The following is a 19,731-nucleotide window of genomic DNA, read 5'->3' on the forward strand; positions in this document are numbered from 1 at the left end:
GGATGGAATCTTTTTCTCATAAGACATTTTGAACATGGATAAAGCAGTCACCAAACGTAATTCAGGGAAACGGTTGAATAGGCTCTTTTTTTTTTTGAGGTTCAGAAAAAAATACCCCAAGGCAAAGAGCTGACATGGAAAATTTCAGCTCAAACAATTAAATACTAGCAAAGTTACAAAAACTTCAAAAATAGGGGCTTGTAATAAGAAAATGTTGGGCAACTTTAATTCCAGTTATTTCTGTCTGAATAGTCATCCATAGCATCCCTCCTCTAATGCTGTTTGGTATATGAAAAACTGTTTATAAAAAATAAATCCAAAGTTATATTTACACTATACTATACTTATCTAGGAAAAAGTTATATACAAAACAATCCCAGCATTTTTTATATATCATTGGACTATCATTAGACAACTAAGATGTGTGTGCATATATGAATATATTTTGAAGAAAAAAATAAATGTTTGCCAGTTTGGAGAGGAATTGTCTATGGAAAAAATGGTCCAGCATGGACCCAAGATAGTTGAGAGAATGAAATGAGATGTGTAAAATCACTGTCTTCATTTTCTGATTGTGTGATCCCATTTATGAAAAAAGCTGAATCTGCCCCTTAGGACTAGCCTCTGAAAGATGTGAATCAGTAAAAATTCAAGCCTTTCTCTGTATCGTTATTTTTCAGTTACATTTACATTCTTAGTTGCCAGTACCGTCTCTAATGCACAATAGTTTGAATCACAAAACCCTCATTGCAAAGGTTTGCATAAAAATTAATTAGCTTTCATCTCCAGAGAGTACGCATCCTTCCAGGTCACCACTGAGGCCACTGGAGGTGCAACCGTAGCTGCTTCAACATTGGAGCTCATTCCCCGGCTCCACTTTCCCATCTCCCCAGCATAATCAACTTTCGTGATAAAAAGGAATTGTTCCATCAACTCTTTTACAAGACTGTCACAAGCAGCCTCATTCACTGCACTACCACTTATGAAGCAGCAAGTAGTTGACATCACAGGCTTGGGGAATGCATTTACATTAACTGAAAAAAGAGAAGTAATCAAAAATAGCATAAATTACTCCACTATCATTTAACAAGTAACTTTTGTTTTTCATCCCATTAGAAACTGCAGTGCCAATCAAAGAAGGTGCTCCCAGACCTCTGCTTCCAGTGAAGTCTAAGGCATCTGTCTGTTGGCCGTAGCAGCAGGAGAAACACGCTTTTCAAGTGAACTAAGGGTACACAACACATCACAGCACTGGGGCACTGAGCGTGGAAAAGAAATATTCTGCCAAGACTACTTGCAGAACCGTTTTCAAAACATATGGATGCGCACGTAAAAACACCACAAAAACATAAGCACGTATGGTAAATGTTAACTGTGTAAAAACTGCCATATTGGCCAATATTTCTTACATCATTCAGCTGCTTATTGCGGGCTGGGATGATCGTATTCGTTAGCTGCTTGTTCCCTGCCTTTAAAGCTGCATCTCTTCTTGCTTGCTCAAGCAGAACTCTTGCTCGTTCTTTAAGTTCTTCCTGTCTTGACAACATTCGTTGCTTAAAAATAAAGAAATATAATTAACAGCAAGGCAGCCTCAGGGTATTTAACGTTTACACAGCAGCTAATAGCCAGGAGCCTTCCTATATAATAAAGGTCAGGAGTCACACGGACTACAGCTTCATGAGGTGACAGCATTCTACAGAAATGAAAAGTAAAGATGATCAAAATGTAAAATTAAAAAAAAAAAAATACTCATAGGCCTTTATAATGCAAATAGATTTCCCTCCCCTTAAAACTTAATTTCTATCAACATTTAATGCCTTTAAACTGCAACTGTGGAAAAAAAATAATTGGCTTCATGGAAGCTAACTATGTTAAATATACCATGTGTTTACTTATTTACTTTAATATGTATGCAAATAAAATGCTTTGTTGGCTACTTATATGGGTATCGCTCATTTATAACTTAAAATTGAACACAAAGAGGCTGGGTACAAGGTAAGACAACCTGCAAAAATATCTGCTTCTCCTTCATATATGTGAACATCCACTAAAAAGTCCATTCTTCATACACGCGACTGATTATACCGCAGAGCAGAAATAACAGAAGGGGGACTTCTGCGAAATGAGCTCCCATACATATAAACTCCCCAGTGCTGACTTCTTAGTCAGGATCAGCCGTGAAGACTCTAGGAAAATACATCTCTAGGTCTTCGGATGAGCTGGAAGCGATGCTGCAGGTTGTGCTCCTCCAACGACTACGTGGAAATGGAAACAGCTGAGACTCATCAACGACTGCGTGTTCACGGTTAAGATTGAGACCCACGTCTGGGATTTTATGACCATGTGCAAATGCACAGAAGATTAATAACAGACAGACAAAAGTCTTTAAAGCCATCTTGTCCTACAACATTGCAAATGCAAGTCTCCATAAGGAAGACATACTTTCCCTCCCTGCTGCATTACTCTGGGGGCCAAACTGTTCCTTTCTCATCTAGTACACAAGGATGAAGACAAAAAAAGTCATGAGTCTTCACGAATTAAAGGAAAGAAATTACCTGGCTTTAGAACTAATATTTGGCTATCACCTATCCATGGGCTGCTTCTCTTGCAATAAAATGAATCCTCGTGGTACTTACTTGAGAAAAAATGTAAAAAGGTTTGAAGCAATCTGTAATACGGGCTGTATTCTTCTCTTATCACAACTAATGGCGCAAAGCCAAGTGAAGCCAAAACTAACGAATGTTCTTCACAGGGGTAAAATTATAAGCCTGGCTTGGGATTTTTGTAAACAGGACTAATAACATTCCTAACATATTTTTGTGGTGATATTATTTACTGATAATGCTCAGTATTTATATAATACTCAACTTTCATCCTCTCAATAAATCTGCAAGGTAGGTGGGCTTATACTTTCTATCTTTATAGAAAGGAAAATGATATTGTGGTTAAGAAACATGCTCGAGGCCACTAAAAGAACAGCATCATTTAATATTCTGGAGTTTCTACCTCACCATCGTAGGCTACGTTCACAAGGCTGTGCGGTTTCTCAGATAAGATTTGGAAATATGTTTGGTATATTTCAAGGCATTGAAAAGTTGACATTTTTTGAATATGGCTCAATGAATCTGTATGTCTTTCAGGTTTTGCTACAGTACACATTATTTGGAAGAAAGGTGTTGCCATACTCAGTGGCAAAAGCCTTGAAGCCATCTTCTTCAGACTGGTTGGGAATACATTTCTTCCTTCAAGTAGAGAAGATCGGAAAGGTTAACAGGAGGAAAATTCCTATAAATGCATTTTTATGTAATGACACTTTTTCAGCATCACATACTGGTCAAAATATTTATTGCCCAACAATAAAAGCACACAACCTGCCTTGCCCTCTATCCTGAAGATATGCTGTAAAATACAAGCGTGGAGAGAGAACTTGAACAGAATCTGCATGGTGACTCATAGGCACACAGAAAGTTTATATTTCTTACCTGGGCTGTTTTTGCAGCTGGATCTGCATGATTTAAAGCTGTTCTGGCATCGTTGTCAGATTCAGATTCTGCTTGCCTTGGAGAAGCACACGTTTTCTTTGCAAGATCTGCATCCTTATTATAAAAGCACCCAAGGTTAGAAGTAGGTGATAAACTTGGCTTTGCGACAGGTGAACCAGGATCTAGTCTTGTGCTCTCTGTGGATCCCATATGCCCCAGCTTTTCCTGCTCTGAGAAACCAACGGTACTGTCTGAACTCTGGTGTCTTTTCTTGTCGTTATCTTCACCAACAACGGTGGGAGACGTGTCTTCCTTTTGATCGCTGACATGTGCCAAGTCACTCAAGTCTAACGTGTCAGCTTTCAGCAACTTCTTCTTTCCCGACACAGGCTGCGCTTGTGTTGTGTCTGTACTGCTACACTTCCCAACTTCTTCAGAGGCAGAAGTCCTTCCAGAGCTCTGCTGGGATTTTTGGGGGTCCGTGTCGCTTCGAGTCCTGCGAGAAGAAGGGGAAGCTGTGCTTGGGCTTAAATGGTCATCAGGAGTCTGATGCTCGCTCTCGGACTCGCCGACACCGCTGTCATTGACAAACACGGAGTCGTCCTGAGAAGCAAAGTCTGCCAGACCACCATCCGGCGGATGCAGCTCGGGCTCCCGTTTCAGGTCATTCAGCTCTGCGTAGAATTTTTCCTGGTCAACAGAACTGTTTGTGTCCGTTTCATAGTTCCCCACTTTGTATGTGCTTTTACTACTGTTCTCCTCAATTTGAACCACATTTAATTCTTGGCCGCAGAAATGCGCCCGTATTTGATAGAGATAGGTCATAACAGTCAGTTTGTCAGGTATCGCTAACAAAACCATGTCAGAAGGCTCCAGCAACCGTGATATTCCTAAACTGGCAAACCCATCATATGCCTTTAAAAACAGACAAAAGAAAGATTACAATACAGCATTTTCTTATGTATCATAATATTTCAAGAAACACAAGTAGAAGCTTCAGTCAAAATAAGCAAACACAAACATATCCAATATTACAGGAACAGTATAGGCTTGGCTCTATTCTTCTTATTCTTTTGACTTCATTACAGTGGTACAGTACAGTACAGTAGCTAACCATTTTTTGTTGCACAGTCCAACCTGAACTCACCGATTTGTCCTGACAGATTCTAGATATCTCCCAAGGTATCTTCACAGTAATGCAAATCAAGAGAATATGACCAGCAAAGACACTCAAAGAGCATTGTTCCAAATATTTCTAGCATCACCCCATACCGTAATAAAATCTTTTGTTACTCAAAGTAATGCCACTCTCATAAAGCAAAAAGATGTTCAGGAACTGCAACTTAAACCCCCTTGTGTTTGCATTAAGAAAGCCTACTGCTACCTTCCATGGTTCTCACTCAAGTAGCAGGAAACAAGCAAATAATAAAAAAGGTGTAAGAGTTGGAACAAGAAAAAAGCAACCGAGAACGGCTTTTTAAGATAAGGAACAAAGATAGAAGAAACACGACACTAATCCATCTTGGGTTTTATCACTGGTGATCAACCTTTTCCCTTCTACTGGTCATGTAATTGCAGTGATTTGTGTTGATGAAAAACTGTGTGTGTGCAGATAGCCACAGATGGTGTGATACAAGACATAAATCACATTAATTCAGCAAACAAATGCATTTTAAAAAATTGTTGACACTAAATTTATTAGAAAGAAAAAGAAAAGGGGAATTTCATTCATACTTTACTTCCATTTCTAGAAGCTGAACAGTGTGAAAGCCTCCTGGCTTGTGAGGCCACATCTCATTATTTCTGCTTGCCCTTTAAGTGAGTGGGCTTGGTGCATCAGGTTTTTCTAGTTTTGAAGAATTAAAAGCCGTTTCTCAATTTACAATTAATTATTACTATCCCGGATTAACCCTGGAAGACAATATTGTGTTTCAAGGAAGCCTTTAAAAAGGCCTCCTATTAGCGCAGACTTGCTCAGTCACCATGCTCGGGCTTCTCTCCCCTGGCAGCTCTGCATCTCCTGTCCAGCCTCTTCCGAAGGCTTCGAACATGCTAACAGCTGTCCCGGCAGCATTTCCAACAAAAATAGACACTAAATTTAGGGAAGAGAACTTAACCTTTTACAAGGAAACAATAATGCACACCACTGACTACAACTCTACCCCAGTTTTATACGATTTCCTTTGTTTAGTTAGTTTTAGAAGGGAGGAGAAAAGAAAGAAAAGGGAAAGTAACTTCCATTTGATATCCTCTTGGTTTTCCAGGCATTACCTTTCACGCTAGCAAACGTTCAACACTGAGCTAGAACATGGGTCCAGTATGCTTGGGTCAAATTTGTCAGAGCATTTTTGGAGAAGTAATTTTTAGATCTCTATAACAAACGATTCAGACTTTAGCTACGCATACAAATTATCCGAGCAATTTAATTGTAAGCCCTGCTGGCTCTCCCTGCGCAAAATGACGCGGCCTAAAATCATGGCTGGTCTTTGGCGGAACATCATTTCTTGGGAAGGCTCATTATGAGATGGTCGTGCCATTTATAAATGCTTAGACACAGGAGCAACAGGGGAAGACACGGACGCTGCATTTACCGATACAGAGCTCCAGGCAGAGCAGACGAACGGGAAGATGAGGGACAGGAGGAAATAGAAAGATGGTGGATGGGTTAAGGGCCAGCTGCCATCTACCTGGTCTTGAGACCCAGAGCGGGAGGAGCCGATGGCACTGGGCAGACGGAGAGCCGAGAGATGGAGGCACACAGAGACAGGACAGCTGCAGGGGGCAGCACGGGGCTTTGGGTGGGCAGCCCACGGCACTGGTAGGGGGTCCCCACCACCAGGCTGGCTGTGAAAGCAGAGCGTGGACGAAACGCAACACCGGGATGTTGTTGTTCAGCTGATTAAGTGGGTCAGTGCTGAGTGGGTGCCATAAATAACCTGTTAGCCCACGCTGCAAACAGTGGGAGTTACCATTTCAGGAATGGAAGGACCTAAGGTTGGGCTTAGCAGTCTGCAGCAGCCAAAGCCCATAGACGTGACTTGACCCGAACTCTTTTATACTCTTAATTTCTTATTTATATGCTAATAAAACTAAATCCCAGGAATATCTCCCAGGGTCTGCAAAATGAAGGTGGGGACAGTGTTTCAGAACTGTTAAGAAACATGCTCAGGATGGGTAACACTGCGGCAGAAGGATTTAATTTACAGCGACGGATATCCCTGATGCAGCTGCAAAACCACTTTTGATTTTGATTTTGCCTGCTCCGTTCTTCTGGCAACGCTTGGGGTTAAACAGCAACCACAGCAATGACAGGTACTTGTTTCCCATCCCCTCCTCCTGCCATTCTGGACAACACACATTCTCGTTCATCTGCTTTTGAAGTGCACTAGCTATCTAGATTGGCATGCAAATGTTTTACAGTCATTAGTGCTATAAATAGCCATCATATGCTCTGTACGTGTCCACACGGCAGCGTGCGACAGGTTCTCCTTCATTGTTAGGAAAGCTGGGAGCTTCTTGACTTTCCAGTGTATTTATAAGTGCCCAGTGCTTCCAACTGGTTTGTAACTAGTTTGTAGCATGGTACCAACAGAGCATGATAAAGTGTTTTCCAAGTCAAATTTCATTTTGTTAAACGGAGGCATAACTAAGCCTTGATTTTGCAAATGTTCACACGCATGTTTAGCCAGGCTCCTGCCTGATCCTACTGAGGTCAATTCCTACATATACCATTAAACGTGTGCTTCTGACTTTGTGGAATCAAATCATGGATGTGAGCATTAACACCTGTTAGAAGAATACAGGTGCCAGCTTAAAGGTAAGGAGGTGCTTCCATTTTTAACTCAACGCTACCCCTATGACTCTAAATTCTTCTGTTTATATATATATTCTAAAAGGATTCATTCCTTTCCAAACATTTTGTCAAGACGATAGCTCCAGTTCAAACGTATCGAGAAATTGCACAGAAATGGTCAAAAAACTGGAAAAACATCATCAGAAGCATCACAAAAATTGAAAGTGCCCATCAAATATCCAGAAGATACATTACCATTTCCAAACAATAATCCTTCAAACGAAACAAGCTTCTCTAACCAATAAAGTAATTAAGACCAGAAGTTCATTACTAGAAGCAGGCTGCTGTGCCCTTCCACTCCTCATGCTTTCAGCCCCTTCAGATTTCAGCCAAGTGTAGTTCAGCAGCTCGCGTTTTAAGTGCAGGACAGATTATTAGCAGTATGAAAAATTCCTGCCCAAGAAGGGACCACACTGCCACTATGCTGAAATTTTAATGCACTAGTCATTAGGACTTACTAAGAATCAAATGGACGTAGCAAAAAATAAACATTAAAAAAATGATTCATGTTATTGGGAAGGTTATATGGGTATAGTCAGGTACATAAGAGATTTTAAGTAGAACCACAACTCTTTGGACCAGCTGAGAGCGAATCCCTGTACGGTAATGTTTTTCATTTTCTCAGAGATAATCCCGGTTTCTCTTTTGTTCCTGACAGTAATCTGAATATGCAATGAGCACAAAAATATACTTGAATTCTGACTGATGAAAATGTCATCTGGAGATCTCTTTTTTTAAATTATTTTTATGAGATATAGACATACTGCAGAAATTATAATACATACATACGGGTATATACTCAGGACACCAAACCTATTTACCTGTCTCCTGATGAAGGCTTTTTCTTTATTGTTTTTTTTTTAAAACAAATTTCCTGACAAGCTGATTGACAGACATCAATTGCGATCCATCAGCAGGAGCACCACAGGCAGTATTCCAAGCATTTCCCAATTCTGTCACGCACTGACATATTGGTCAGGATCAGATGTCACAGGTAAATGCCCTTTTTGATTCAGCACTGGTGGCAGCACCAACCTGGCAAACCACTGGTGTGCTTTGTAAAGAAACCCCAACGATAGGCTTTTTGCAACTGTGTGTTTCAATGTGTAATTATACACAGGAATTGCACTGAAATAGTTGTCTCTTAAGATTTCTTTTTTTGTTTGTTTGTTTTTTTAATACAACCAATGTCATACACTTTTAAAAGCTATACTCTTACGGGTTAACCTTGCATCTATGGTCACAGCCCCCTTTTACCTCCCTTCCTGGGAGTGGGGGGAAAGAGAGATGCTTCAGACAAAGAAAATTGTCCTATTCACCCACAGATGTTATTTTAATTGACTAGGAGGAATCGTTGTCACCCGTGTTACATATCTGCATGGAATTTAGAGGGAGCCATTGTTGGCGGCGCCGCATTCACTCCAACCAAGGGCACGCAGGGTTATCAGGCAGAACTGTGTGAGACCAGGAAATAAATCTGCAGGAAGCAACTGAGATACTCAATGTAGCTGTCAGGCAGAGGGCTGCAAAGTGATGAAAGAAAAAAAGTGCAGCAGAACAACAATCAGTACTTCTTCAGTGCTGGGAACTGGATCCTGTTAGAGAGACGGGCTAAAAAGTTCACCGTTTGCCATCACGGTTTCATAAAGAAAAGATGACTGATTGTGCCACTAACATTTTTAATTAACAATCTATTCTTTCTTTTTTTTTTTTTTTTTATAATCCGGCTTAATTAGCCCATATAACCAACGAAACTTGAAGTACAAAAACACATGGTCACAGAAAACACAGTGATGTCACGGATAATCCACTTAGGTCATCAGAAGCCCCTGTATTATTATGAAAAAGATATCATTGGCCAAATCACTCATTAGATAAGAGCAGTTCAGAGATACTTAATTATCTATAACACTTAAGCCCTATTTTAATGACAAGTAACTTCCTTGATAACGGGTAAGTGTTCAGACACATTAAAATATAATTACCCTAAACACAAATGAATTTTAATAAAGCACTTTCAGAAAATCCACATACTTGCAATGCAATATTCTTTAGTTATATTTCCTATATAGTGTTGAACTTAATTAAGTCATTCAAAATCTATTATACCTTCCTCCCAATTCAATTCCATATTTGTAAAGTGCTATAAAAATAAAATCAGAGTGTCGAGAAGTAAGCTCCTTGAAACAATTCACAATCCTCAGAAACAATTTTATTAGCAGCGACTTGCATGAAAATGATAATTTCTAAACATGGTCAAACCCTGGCATGTGAAAATCCCGAAGCCTGTAACGTGTCTAAAACAGCAAGCAGAAATAAAAAATCTTATGGTGATTCCCCAAACGAGTCGCTGCTTCTTTCAGAGAAACTTTTCACATCTTGGCCTCACAACATCAGAAGCGGTTTCAAACAGCTGCCCAGCAAAATGCTATTAACTGCTCTGCAAATACTTTGGTTTATTTGCTGGGTATTGTCTCAACGCTTTTATCTTAAACTTTCCGTGCTGCTTGAAAGCACAGGTTCCACACCCAACACTTCTCTTGGCTGTGCAGTATCAAAACAGTGTAAAATTTCTTCCTTAAAAATATAAAAATCACCATAAAGGCAATGCTGAGCATGACCAATGCACGGAGCCCTTACCAAAGCAACAGCAAGAGGAGTCTCATGCACGACAACCCGAGCACTGTTATATTTCTTTTTTTTTTTAATTATGTGGCTGATCGGAAAATAAGAGAATTGCTCAAAAAACGCCGCCCAGCCCTTCTATCTGCTTTCCCAGTTAATGTAGGCCATAGAAATATTAAACTCTAATGCCAGCATTGCACTTGTTGTGAATGTTAAAGACCATGACAAACTGGAGTCAATAATGCATCCGATTTGAGCCACAGGAGGCTGAATACCTTCTGTGAGCTGCAGTTATGACCTTACAAAACAACCTCACTTTCCCAAAATTAATAAAAACCTGCAGCGAAGCCAAAATTGAAGCTACGTCTTTTTTTTTTCTTTCTTTCTTTTTTTTTTTCCTGGCAGTTCTTACCTTTTTGTTGTTCTCTTTAATATCTTGAGGATTCAGGGACTTGTAGTCACTGAGGGGGAAAATGGCACAGTGGGTATGTACAGTATTTGATAAAAGCAGCAGTTTTAAAAACAAACCGAATCTAAAAATTTGACATGCAATAATATCATACAGTAACTAGCAATTTCACAGCAATTCAATCAACAAAACTAATAGCGTGGAAAATTAAAGGAATAAATAAATAAATAAACAAACAAGCCCCAATGACATGTTTCATTGCCTAGAGCTTTCCATCTAAAAACGAAGTTAAGGCAGGGACTGGAGGCTGGCCTTGACAACCAAATTTACCATGGGGTAATCCGTCCTTGTCAGAGTACAAAGAGCTACAGGCTTATTTCTCTCATCTCATTTCAACACTAGCACAATTTTCATAATCATCTTGAAGTCAGTTCTTTGTATAAGATTAGGGAGAAGAAAAAACAAATCACATCGAGGGGAGAAACAATTGTTTAGGCAACAGAGGAGAGCAAAGAGGTCATAAAGTTTGAGCATTCGTAAATCTGTTTTCTTAGAAAGAAGGATTTTTTGTTTAAAAGAAAAGGGCAAAACAGTTCAGTACCTGAAATGAACACGGATTCGACTTTTATGGAAACTTATACATTGCGTATTTCTATGAGAGTCAGGCTATGCAGGCAGAAAGTATACAACTTACATTAGATCTGGTCTAAAGTGATGTAGTATTGCACAAAACGACAGTCCGTTTCTCCACGATGTTGTAAAATTGGTGATTTTCACTCCCCTATAGTTTTTTGTAACTTCTTTGCACCACACGAGCAGGGACTGACTAGCGTTTGGCTTTCTCCCCAAAATGGGACTTGGTATTGGGCTTGGCTGCAAAAGAAAAAAGAGAAGAAGATAAAAGAATTTAATGGAAGATGAGAATTAACATTAATTGACCTAACTGGATGATCTGTATCCTTTGATGTGAGGTTAGGTCCTTCACAGCTGTCAGTTTACAATGACCGTAACTTGCAAAAGACACAAATTGCAAGTTATTATCCCCAGTTGTCGCCCTTGGCGCTCGTCTCCGAAGGATGCAGATATACGGGATTCCAGATCGACACAGGAGAACAGGCCAAGGATTGTACCAGTGGCAACACCGTGCTGAAACGCTTAAATCCTTAAAACCTACTCCCGCACAGCCTGCGATACACACCCTTGGAAAGCTTTCCCAAAACGCCGTCACGTAAAGGCATCCCCACAAAACCCCTTCGCTCACAGAAGCGGTGGTTTCTACCAAGTATCATCGCCTACTGCCGACCATTCCCCAAAAAGGTATTTTGTCACTTTCAGGAACAGCCTTGGTAGCACAGGAAAAGAATTGCAAGGGAATACAATGCAAAAAATAATGCTATTGCAGGCATTTGGCGTTTACCACAGAGCTCGGGAGAGAACCCAGTAATTGCAGCTGAGGTTTTCAAGAAACACGCCCTCATTTCACTACAAAAATAGTCACTCTCAAAACTTCTGAGATGTAATTAAATAGAATTATTTGACTGACACAAATCCAAAGTCTGAATTAGAGGAGAAAAAAAAAAAGAAAAAAGAGCCCACTCGTTTTTTCAACGGAATCTAATTAAAAGCATATATACACAAACATGCTACTTATGCACCTTATACACAGAGAGTCCCCAAATTAAGATAAAAATAGAGCAAGTAATTTATTATATCACAGCCACTTAAGTTTAACAAGTAAATCCTTTTGGCCATATTACCTATTTGTGAAAGACCAACGATGCCCCCACTTGACTAAAGTATGGCAGTGCTAAGCAATTAGCTGCCAGCGACAAACTGATTTATGGTTTCACTGCTGCTGGGGGAGAGCATTTACAGAATCAGGAAAGTCGTTTTTCATTTGTCTTGACAGTCAGCCCTAAAAAGCTGTTTGATAAACACACCTACCATCAGATGGACGCACTGCCAACTCATTTAGAAAGTGCAAAATGTATACTTTGAAGAGATTTTTAAATAGCGGAACATATGCATATAGTACCTCCTTCGGAAAGTGTAGGTTTTTTTTTTTCTTAATCCTGTCAACGACTCAAATCGGTGTGAACAAATCCTTTAATGATGAGACAAATATCTCTAACTACACTGAATTAACATCTTAACAGGGATATACAAAATAGGGAAGAAGCAGCAATACACGATAAGCCTTCTGTTCTCCATGCATCAGATTTTAATCAGAATAACAAATATCATTTAGAAGCCTCCAGACAGTTACTCCAGATTCAAAGTGATGCAACAAAGATCAGGTTCTTTTTCTCCTTACAAACTTAAGCCAAAAAAAAAAAAAAAAGTAACCCACCCCAAATTTAATTTACAACAGTATTTAAAATCTTCCTGGTACCTATATACATATAGGTAATACATCCGGGAGAAAATACTTAAAATAGTGCTGTCAAGCTATGGAAAACTGATATTTTAACAATTTTGTAAGTACAGAGCCACTTCTGTCAAACCAGCACTACTGCGCTACTCACCAAATCTAATCAATGTCAGCTATAAAGTCTTAATACTTGTTGTTGAAGCTCTTCACAGAAATCTTAAATGTTCCAGTCACCATTTAAATACTTTTTAGTTAACTTTGAAATGGCCTTAGGCAACCTTACCTTTCTAATGCCTTAATTACACATCTAACGAACTGAAAAGGTACTGATTTTAAAACCAGGTTTTAGCAAAGGATATCCAAAATTGTTAAATCAATACATTTAGCTGAATTTACCATTTTATTTACAAACTGTCCATTTATTAAATTCAGACTACAATCCCTTAAAAGTTTAAAGTTGCAGTTTTTTTCCCAAAGTGGTACTTCCCTTTAGATTTTCTCAAAGTACTTCATGCAGAATACGCAAGATTTCAGCACATGCATAATGCAATTTAGTTTTCCCTTCTCTAGCAGATAAAGCAGAAATTATATACCGCTTTCTCTCCAGATTTTGCACGCCAAGTTTTCTAGATAAAGGTGAAGGTAATATTATGATAATGTTATGCTCTTATTCACCACCTGAGTGAAAGCCTTTGTTATTTAATCTATGATAAAAGCATTCAACCCAAGACACGCTGGAGATATTTTAATCAGGGCAAAACTGTGCACGAGCACGTGACATTGCTTCAGAAGGGTTAACAAAAGGGGTTTTTTAGTTTTGTTTTGTTTGAAATATCATTATGGAAAATATTGCCTTTTGATACCTGGAGGTAACACATATTAGTCCCAGGTTGAGAATAAACCCAAATACCACCAAGCAGCTTTTTCTAACTTATATTAGCTCTATAAGAATGGCAAGAACTGATCAAATGACATGAAAAATGAGTTAGCTTTTCCTTCCATCATTCATTAAAGAGCTGACTATGCAATTGTTCTAAACATCAAGCAGCCACAACTTGTTGTTTTAAGTTCAAAAGCCCAAGCCCCTGAGAACTCATTTGGAAATGCCACTAAAAAAGCATCAGCTATCCACAACAGACTGCCAGATCCCCTCGCTGATAAGCAGGTTACTGCCTCTAACGCCACCAAGTTTTATCTGGTTTAGGATTAACTGCATGGTGAATGCAGAGGTACCAGAGCCGGTCCCTTGCTCGCTAGCTCAGCCCCAGATGCAGCATCGTGTGGGTGGATTTACCAGCTGGAGTCAGCACGAGCTTCATGGCATCCTTGTTTCACAGTCAACAGAAGCACCGAAGTCTCTTTACTTCATTCCTCTTTTACATGTCCTGGTAGCTTAATTAATATGTTTTATATCGTATGCATTTTTCCCCTTGGGAGATTATCCCACCAGACCATTATTGCACATTAACAAGAGGACCAGAGCTTTAAATATCAGGCTGCGCCTCTATGTTTCCAAACATTTAAATAATTGGTTTGCTGCTGCCAGGTGCGCTGCTGGTTAGCACAGGAGAACAACTGGCGGTGGGAACACGGGGCTACAAACCAAGCCCTCGTAAGAGACATGGGGAGCAGCCAGGGTGAAGATATCAGGGGCTTGACTTCAGCAGCTCTCCAGAGCTCGGTGACAGGTAGCACGGCATGGAGGAGCTTGAAGAGAGCAAGGGGCAGCACCGGAGCCTGGAAGAGAAAGATGCTCAGAGGAGTCCTGGAGTGGAGCAAGGAAAAAAAAGTATGTAGTAGCTGTGGGAATCTGGGTGGAAGACTCGTGTGGTTTGAGTTTTATATTAATGAACACAGCTCCCTAAAGAGGAAAGGGGTTGAGAGAAGAAGCTAGGAAAGGTAATTAAGTGCAGGAGGAGAGGAAGCTAAGATCGAGATAGGGCTGAAAGCAGAGTAGGGAAGACCTGCAAACAATCAACAAACAAGTTATGTTCCTCAAGAAACAAGTACAGGCAACAGTCTCTGCCTTATTTGACTGAGCAAAACAAAAGGGATTTTCCCTTACTCGTATCACAGCTGCAGTGCCATCTAGCTCACTGAAAATTGTGAAACCATTAAAACACAAGATAAGGTAAATGAACGTAACACACGACTAGGTGAGACAAAGCGTGCAGCACACAGCTGGATGCAGAAAAGGTTTAGGAAACTTGTCTGAACTGAGACTCGGCCTGAAAAACGCCACAAAGTGCAGTGGACACAACTCACTTCAACACACTTCAGTCAAATAGACCATTTTATATCATCAGGATCGTACCCCAGGATTTCATTTCCACAGGAATCGCCTAGCCTGGGAGTATTCTAAAGCTGAAGCTGGCTCACTTAATACGAGTTTATGCCTTTGGCAAGGTCTGGGAGAGTCCAACGTGCTCTCAATTTTGTTTATTCTAGTCCGTGGAACAGGCCAGGCTTAAGTCAAAAGCTGATTTTTGACTGATAACAGAACAGAAATAGAACGCGGAAACCCAGTCTGCGAGACAGAATAAAACTTTCTCGTTTATTCCAAAGATGGAAAAACATCCTCACAACCCAGCAATACTGAGATATTCTTTATTTAGGCTAGTTATTTGCTTTTTAAGTCATAGGTCATTACGATGGGTTCAGTGCCACAACAAAACACAAGTGGCATTGCTTTTTTCTTCTGCTGAGGAAGGTGCACTGCAAGTATTAGAAAAGATACGTTTCCCAGAAACGTACCTGACAACCCTAACCCAAAACTTTGCCATGACCATTCTTCTGATTGTGCCCGCAGCTGCTGTGGATATGCAGCAAAATATAAAATTTTATCTTAAAAGCTTTTAATTACCTAACATTTTACAGGCTTAATTTTGGCACAACCAAGTCACTCCGTGTTCAATCCCAACCTGCACGTTCAGACGTCTGCCCAATCCGACATGATGCTCTGAGGTTTGAACCTGGCAAGTTTTGCCAGGTAAAGAGGAAAGTGAAATCCTTGGGACATGTCTCAAGTTTGCTGTCTGTCCTGCAGGTGAAATCAGTTCACCCTATGGGTTTCCCCTGGTCTGTTACGTATTTTGGGAACCATGAGGCTTGGAAAGAGCTTTTCCTAACTGTACCTGGGAAAAGAAAAGGAAAGCAGCAAAAAGTACCTGCTATTTAATATGCCAGGATATGGAACAAACGTAGTTTTGTAGACAATAAGAACGGCGGATCTGCACCGTCTGGGAAGGGAAAGAAAGCAATCAAAGCTGCCTGTGTGTCCTCTTCTCCTCTTCTGTAGCATTCTGAATTATGCTGATTTGCAACAGGTGCTTGCTCACAGCACTGTGCAGAGCAGCGATGTGCTAGGGAATGGAACAACTTCCTGCAAAGTCTCATCTCCCTTCATTTGCCTCTCCAAGTAATTTGAGGGGCAGGGGGCGGTGTTACTTGGTTTTAGTGCTTTCCGTCTGTTTCAGCTGGAGGTGGATGGGCAGCATGGTCCCATGTCCTAAGCTGCAGGATGTCGTGTTTACCTGAGCACTTGGGACCCACGGAAGAACCCATGAAGATACCGCACACCATCATGAAGCACACTCAGCCCAGGACCCCAGCACTGTATTCCCTCTGCCATGCAGTCACAGATCCCTCCTGTTTGCCATTCTTCCTTCCTGTTTCTCACCTAAACTCGCACAGTTTGTGCTGTACATGGCTGAATCATAGACATAATAGTTGTCCTTCAACATGCTGTCACTTCTGGTCCCAGCCTGCAATGTTTAGCAAGTCCCTCATGCTTGAGTTAGTTTGATCAACACAACTTTTGTTTGTCCTACCCCCAGACAAATGTTATGATGGCATTTTTTATTCTAATCATCACTACCAGCTTCTTCTCACGCAGTCCCTATCTATCTCGCTATTCAAGGTCAAAAGTTGATGCTCACTGTATCTTCTTGCTCTTAACTTACAGTGCGTGGCATCCAGCTTCAATTAGGGAGTGCAATGCAAGCCCTGCATCAAACACAGGACTCCAACTTAACGTTAGGGCACTCCACAAAGAGTAAATGAATTTATTGACACAATACAGACTCATGATTGGTATTTTACAAATAGGGAAACAGCCTGAAATAAAATAACTTGGCTCAGCCAATAAGGAGAATTAGCTATCATAAGAACTCAAAGATGCTACCCTACACGAATCCAGTGTACGCATTCCCAGCACCCCAGCAAAGCAACCGCTCCTCCTCCTGATCCTGAGGCAGGTGAGAATGCTCAGAAAAAAAAAAAAACAAAAACACAAAACCAGCTTCCAGAATCAGACAAGTTAAGATAAAGTTTAAGACCCAGACACCCCAGGGACAGGGACATGTTACTGGCAGCTCAAACACCGGTCCAGGTAGCTTGCATAGCATCACACACCAGTTCTGCGTCACGAGCTCTGTCCAGGCTCTTCGTGGCTTTCCTCCTGCAAAATGAAGCGACCGTCCTCCTTCATATAGGCAACTTACAGGCATATAGTGCACAAAAATGGGAGAGATTACAGTAACAGAGCTTTGAATTGCTGGATTTAAGGTAGCCTAAGTACTGAATTTTGTAATTTTTGTAATTATCTGGTAGCCTTCTTTCAGCTTTTGCCTTGTCTAGTAATGAAGTAACTTTTTCTTAGCATAATCTTTAACATCAGGGTTTTCAGTTTCCATTGTTGGTGATTAAAAGGATAAAAAAAAAAAAAGGTAAGTATTCAGGAACTGAACTCTAAACCTTCAGAACCACAAACCACAACACAACACCTACCGGACAGCTTCCTCATTTGGGCAACAGGACCCAGAGCCTGTCTGTTCCTGGGAATTAATTAGGAACAAGCAGACTGTTTGCTTCAACCTGAGTAACTACCCACAACCACCTCCCCCTGTGAACGCTCCTCACAGAGAACAGCAGCACTGCAGAAGAATGGAGGGCAGCTAACTCACCGGGTCGAGAAGCCCCAAATTTATTAGCTGATGGCAAGAAGAAGATTATGTTAATTAGCTGGTAAAGGAGAAACTAATCTGAGACAGTGTAATGGATTTGGTTACTTATGGGCAAGTCATTTCACCTGATGGTCAGCACAGCCGAGCAAAGAAAAAAAAAATCACAGCAAGCTCCTCCTCAGATTGAAGCATTACAAAGGATCAGCTGAGGCCTGTCTAGCTGCTCTTCCCTGAGGTCACATAATCTTTGTCCTGAACGAAATGTCTTCAATTAAAAAAAAAAAGAGGAAAAGGTGTATAATTCATACCACTAAGCTGAACACTGAGCTCCTTCTCTGATGACTACACACATTAGTAACGTAACAGCACGAAGAGCTTGCACGCAGGGACGGGGCCTCGTTTTCCTGCTCTGAGGAGAGGAGCAATTTCCTTGTGGCCACCTTCCTTTCTCCGGTTGCCCCAGTGGCACATGGGCTGGGGCCTCGGCTTGTGGGTAATCTGTGCTGAAAGTCCAGCTGGGCTACCAGGATGCTGCCGGTTCACAGTCCCTGGCACTCAGCCACCACGGGAAGGTGCAGGGTTTCGGGCAGCTCGCCAGAGTTAAGCAACTCAAACCACAGATGAGGAATAGCAATTTTCAAAGCTTTTAACTTTGTTAAATGGGAACTGAACTAGCAAAATGCACCTCCCTGGGCCCAAGGCTATCCTGCCACATTTCAAAGGCCTGCAGCAAACAATGGAAGTGTTAGAGCTTGTCAGGAAAGGTCACAAGAATCTCTTCTGAAAGAAAGCACAAGGCAAACTAAAAACAAGCAAGCACAAGGCAAAATAAAAATGACAGCCGCTGCCAATTCTTCCCCAAAACAGTGAACTCTTGCTGCTTTTGCAGGAATTTCTGCTGCTTTGTCTTTTAACACGAGCCATTACACAAATGCAAGTCATTCTCCCACTCCTCTGAACACTTCAACAGACGTCGTTCTTCCAGGCAGCCATCATTACGGTGGCATTGCTCCACAGAACTTTAGAGAAACCTATTTTGTAAATCTACTGCATCATTTGTATTCATGCACAGTCACGGGCAGACTTAGGGAAGCATCAATTTTTGCCGATGAGAAATCTTTGTTTCAAATACTTGAGAACACAACACGTGCCAGATTTGCACAGGTATTCTCTAACAAAGGAAAACAACCTGCCTTTGGAGGGGCTTGGAGCACTTGGTATTCTTGAGTTTGGTTTTGCTGACACAGACACCTGATGTGGTGCCTCTGAATTCTAGGCAACGCTTCTTAGCTGAGGGTGGGAATAAAATAAGCATCCTCCACAAGCTCGCAGGAGGTGCCGGAGTCCAGGAACTTAGATAGGTATAAAGATGGCTCTTCTCAAGAAAGCTCCTTAGGGTTGCTATAAATGAATAGGAGTTTAATAGAAACAGGTCAGTTTTAGCCTTGCTAAACCCCCGCATCAGCAGCCTACCTATGGGAACAGTAACAAGATAGAGATTAATTAAAATGTTGCTTCACCACTCAGGGGTAAGGAGCTACACGCAGATGACACAGAGCCATCTGAAATGCTCGACACCTTTCTTTTTTCTCCAGCAGTCTTTATTCTACAAGTCAGATGCAAGTTGGAGACTAGCATTACTAATAGCAGCCACAAAAAGGTCAGATTTCTGCCAGGTGTGGAAACAGTTTCGATAAGCCAGAAGCCTTCAGATCAGTTATACATGTTTAATGTAATCTCAGGGTACTGGAACAGCCAATCTGAAACAGCATCTGAAATTAATAATCAATTTGAAAGCCTGAAGAAGATGGGTGAGAAACTATATGAATAGGAAAATAACTACATTCCCTTCCAGCCTTTAAAAGAATTTAAAAAAAAAAAAGAAAGAGAGAGAGAGAATTGGAGGAATGCAAACAAACTAATGAGCAAAAGGTGGAACAAATAATTAAGTTGTTTGTTAGCGTGTGAAAGTTAAAGAGGAGACAAGGAACAAACATCAATTTGTCAGCACCAAATCACGACAACCT

General features: G+C 40.8%; 1 protein-coding gene across 18 annotated transcripts in view; it reads right to left on the minus strand.

Annotated features, from left to right (window-relative positions):
- The window catches only part of EHBP1 (EH domain binding protein 1), a 213,389-nt gene that overhangs the window by 68,684 nt on the left and 124,974 nt on the right, over nt 1–19,731 (minus strand). For all 18 annotated transcript variants that reach the window (XM_066993468.1, XM_066993466.1, XM_066993473.1 and 15 more), the window contains 4 exons: nt 11,064–11,242; nt 10,373–10,421; nt 3,483–4,397; nt 1,410–1,553 (listed from right to left, as the gene is read on the minus strand). In XM_066993468.1, coding sequence (XP_066849569.1) covers nt 1,410–1,553; nt 3,483–4,397; nt 10,373–10,421; nt 11,064–11,242 — 1,287 coding nt within the window. The remainder of the gene's footprint in view (nt 1–1,409; nt 1,554–3,482; nt 4,398–10,372; nt 10,422–11,063; nt 11,243–19,731) is intronic.

The sequence above is a fragment of the Anser cygnoides genome, chromosome 3 (genome assembly GCF_040182565.1).
Source record: "Anser cygnoides isolate HZ-2024a breed goose chromosome 3, Taihu_goose_T2T_genome, whole genome shotgun sequence".
NCBI classification, from domain to species: Eukaryota; Metazoa; Chordata; class Aves; order Anseriformes; family Anatidae; genus Anser; species Anser cygnoides.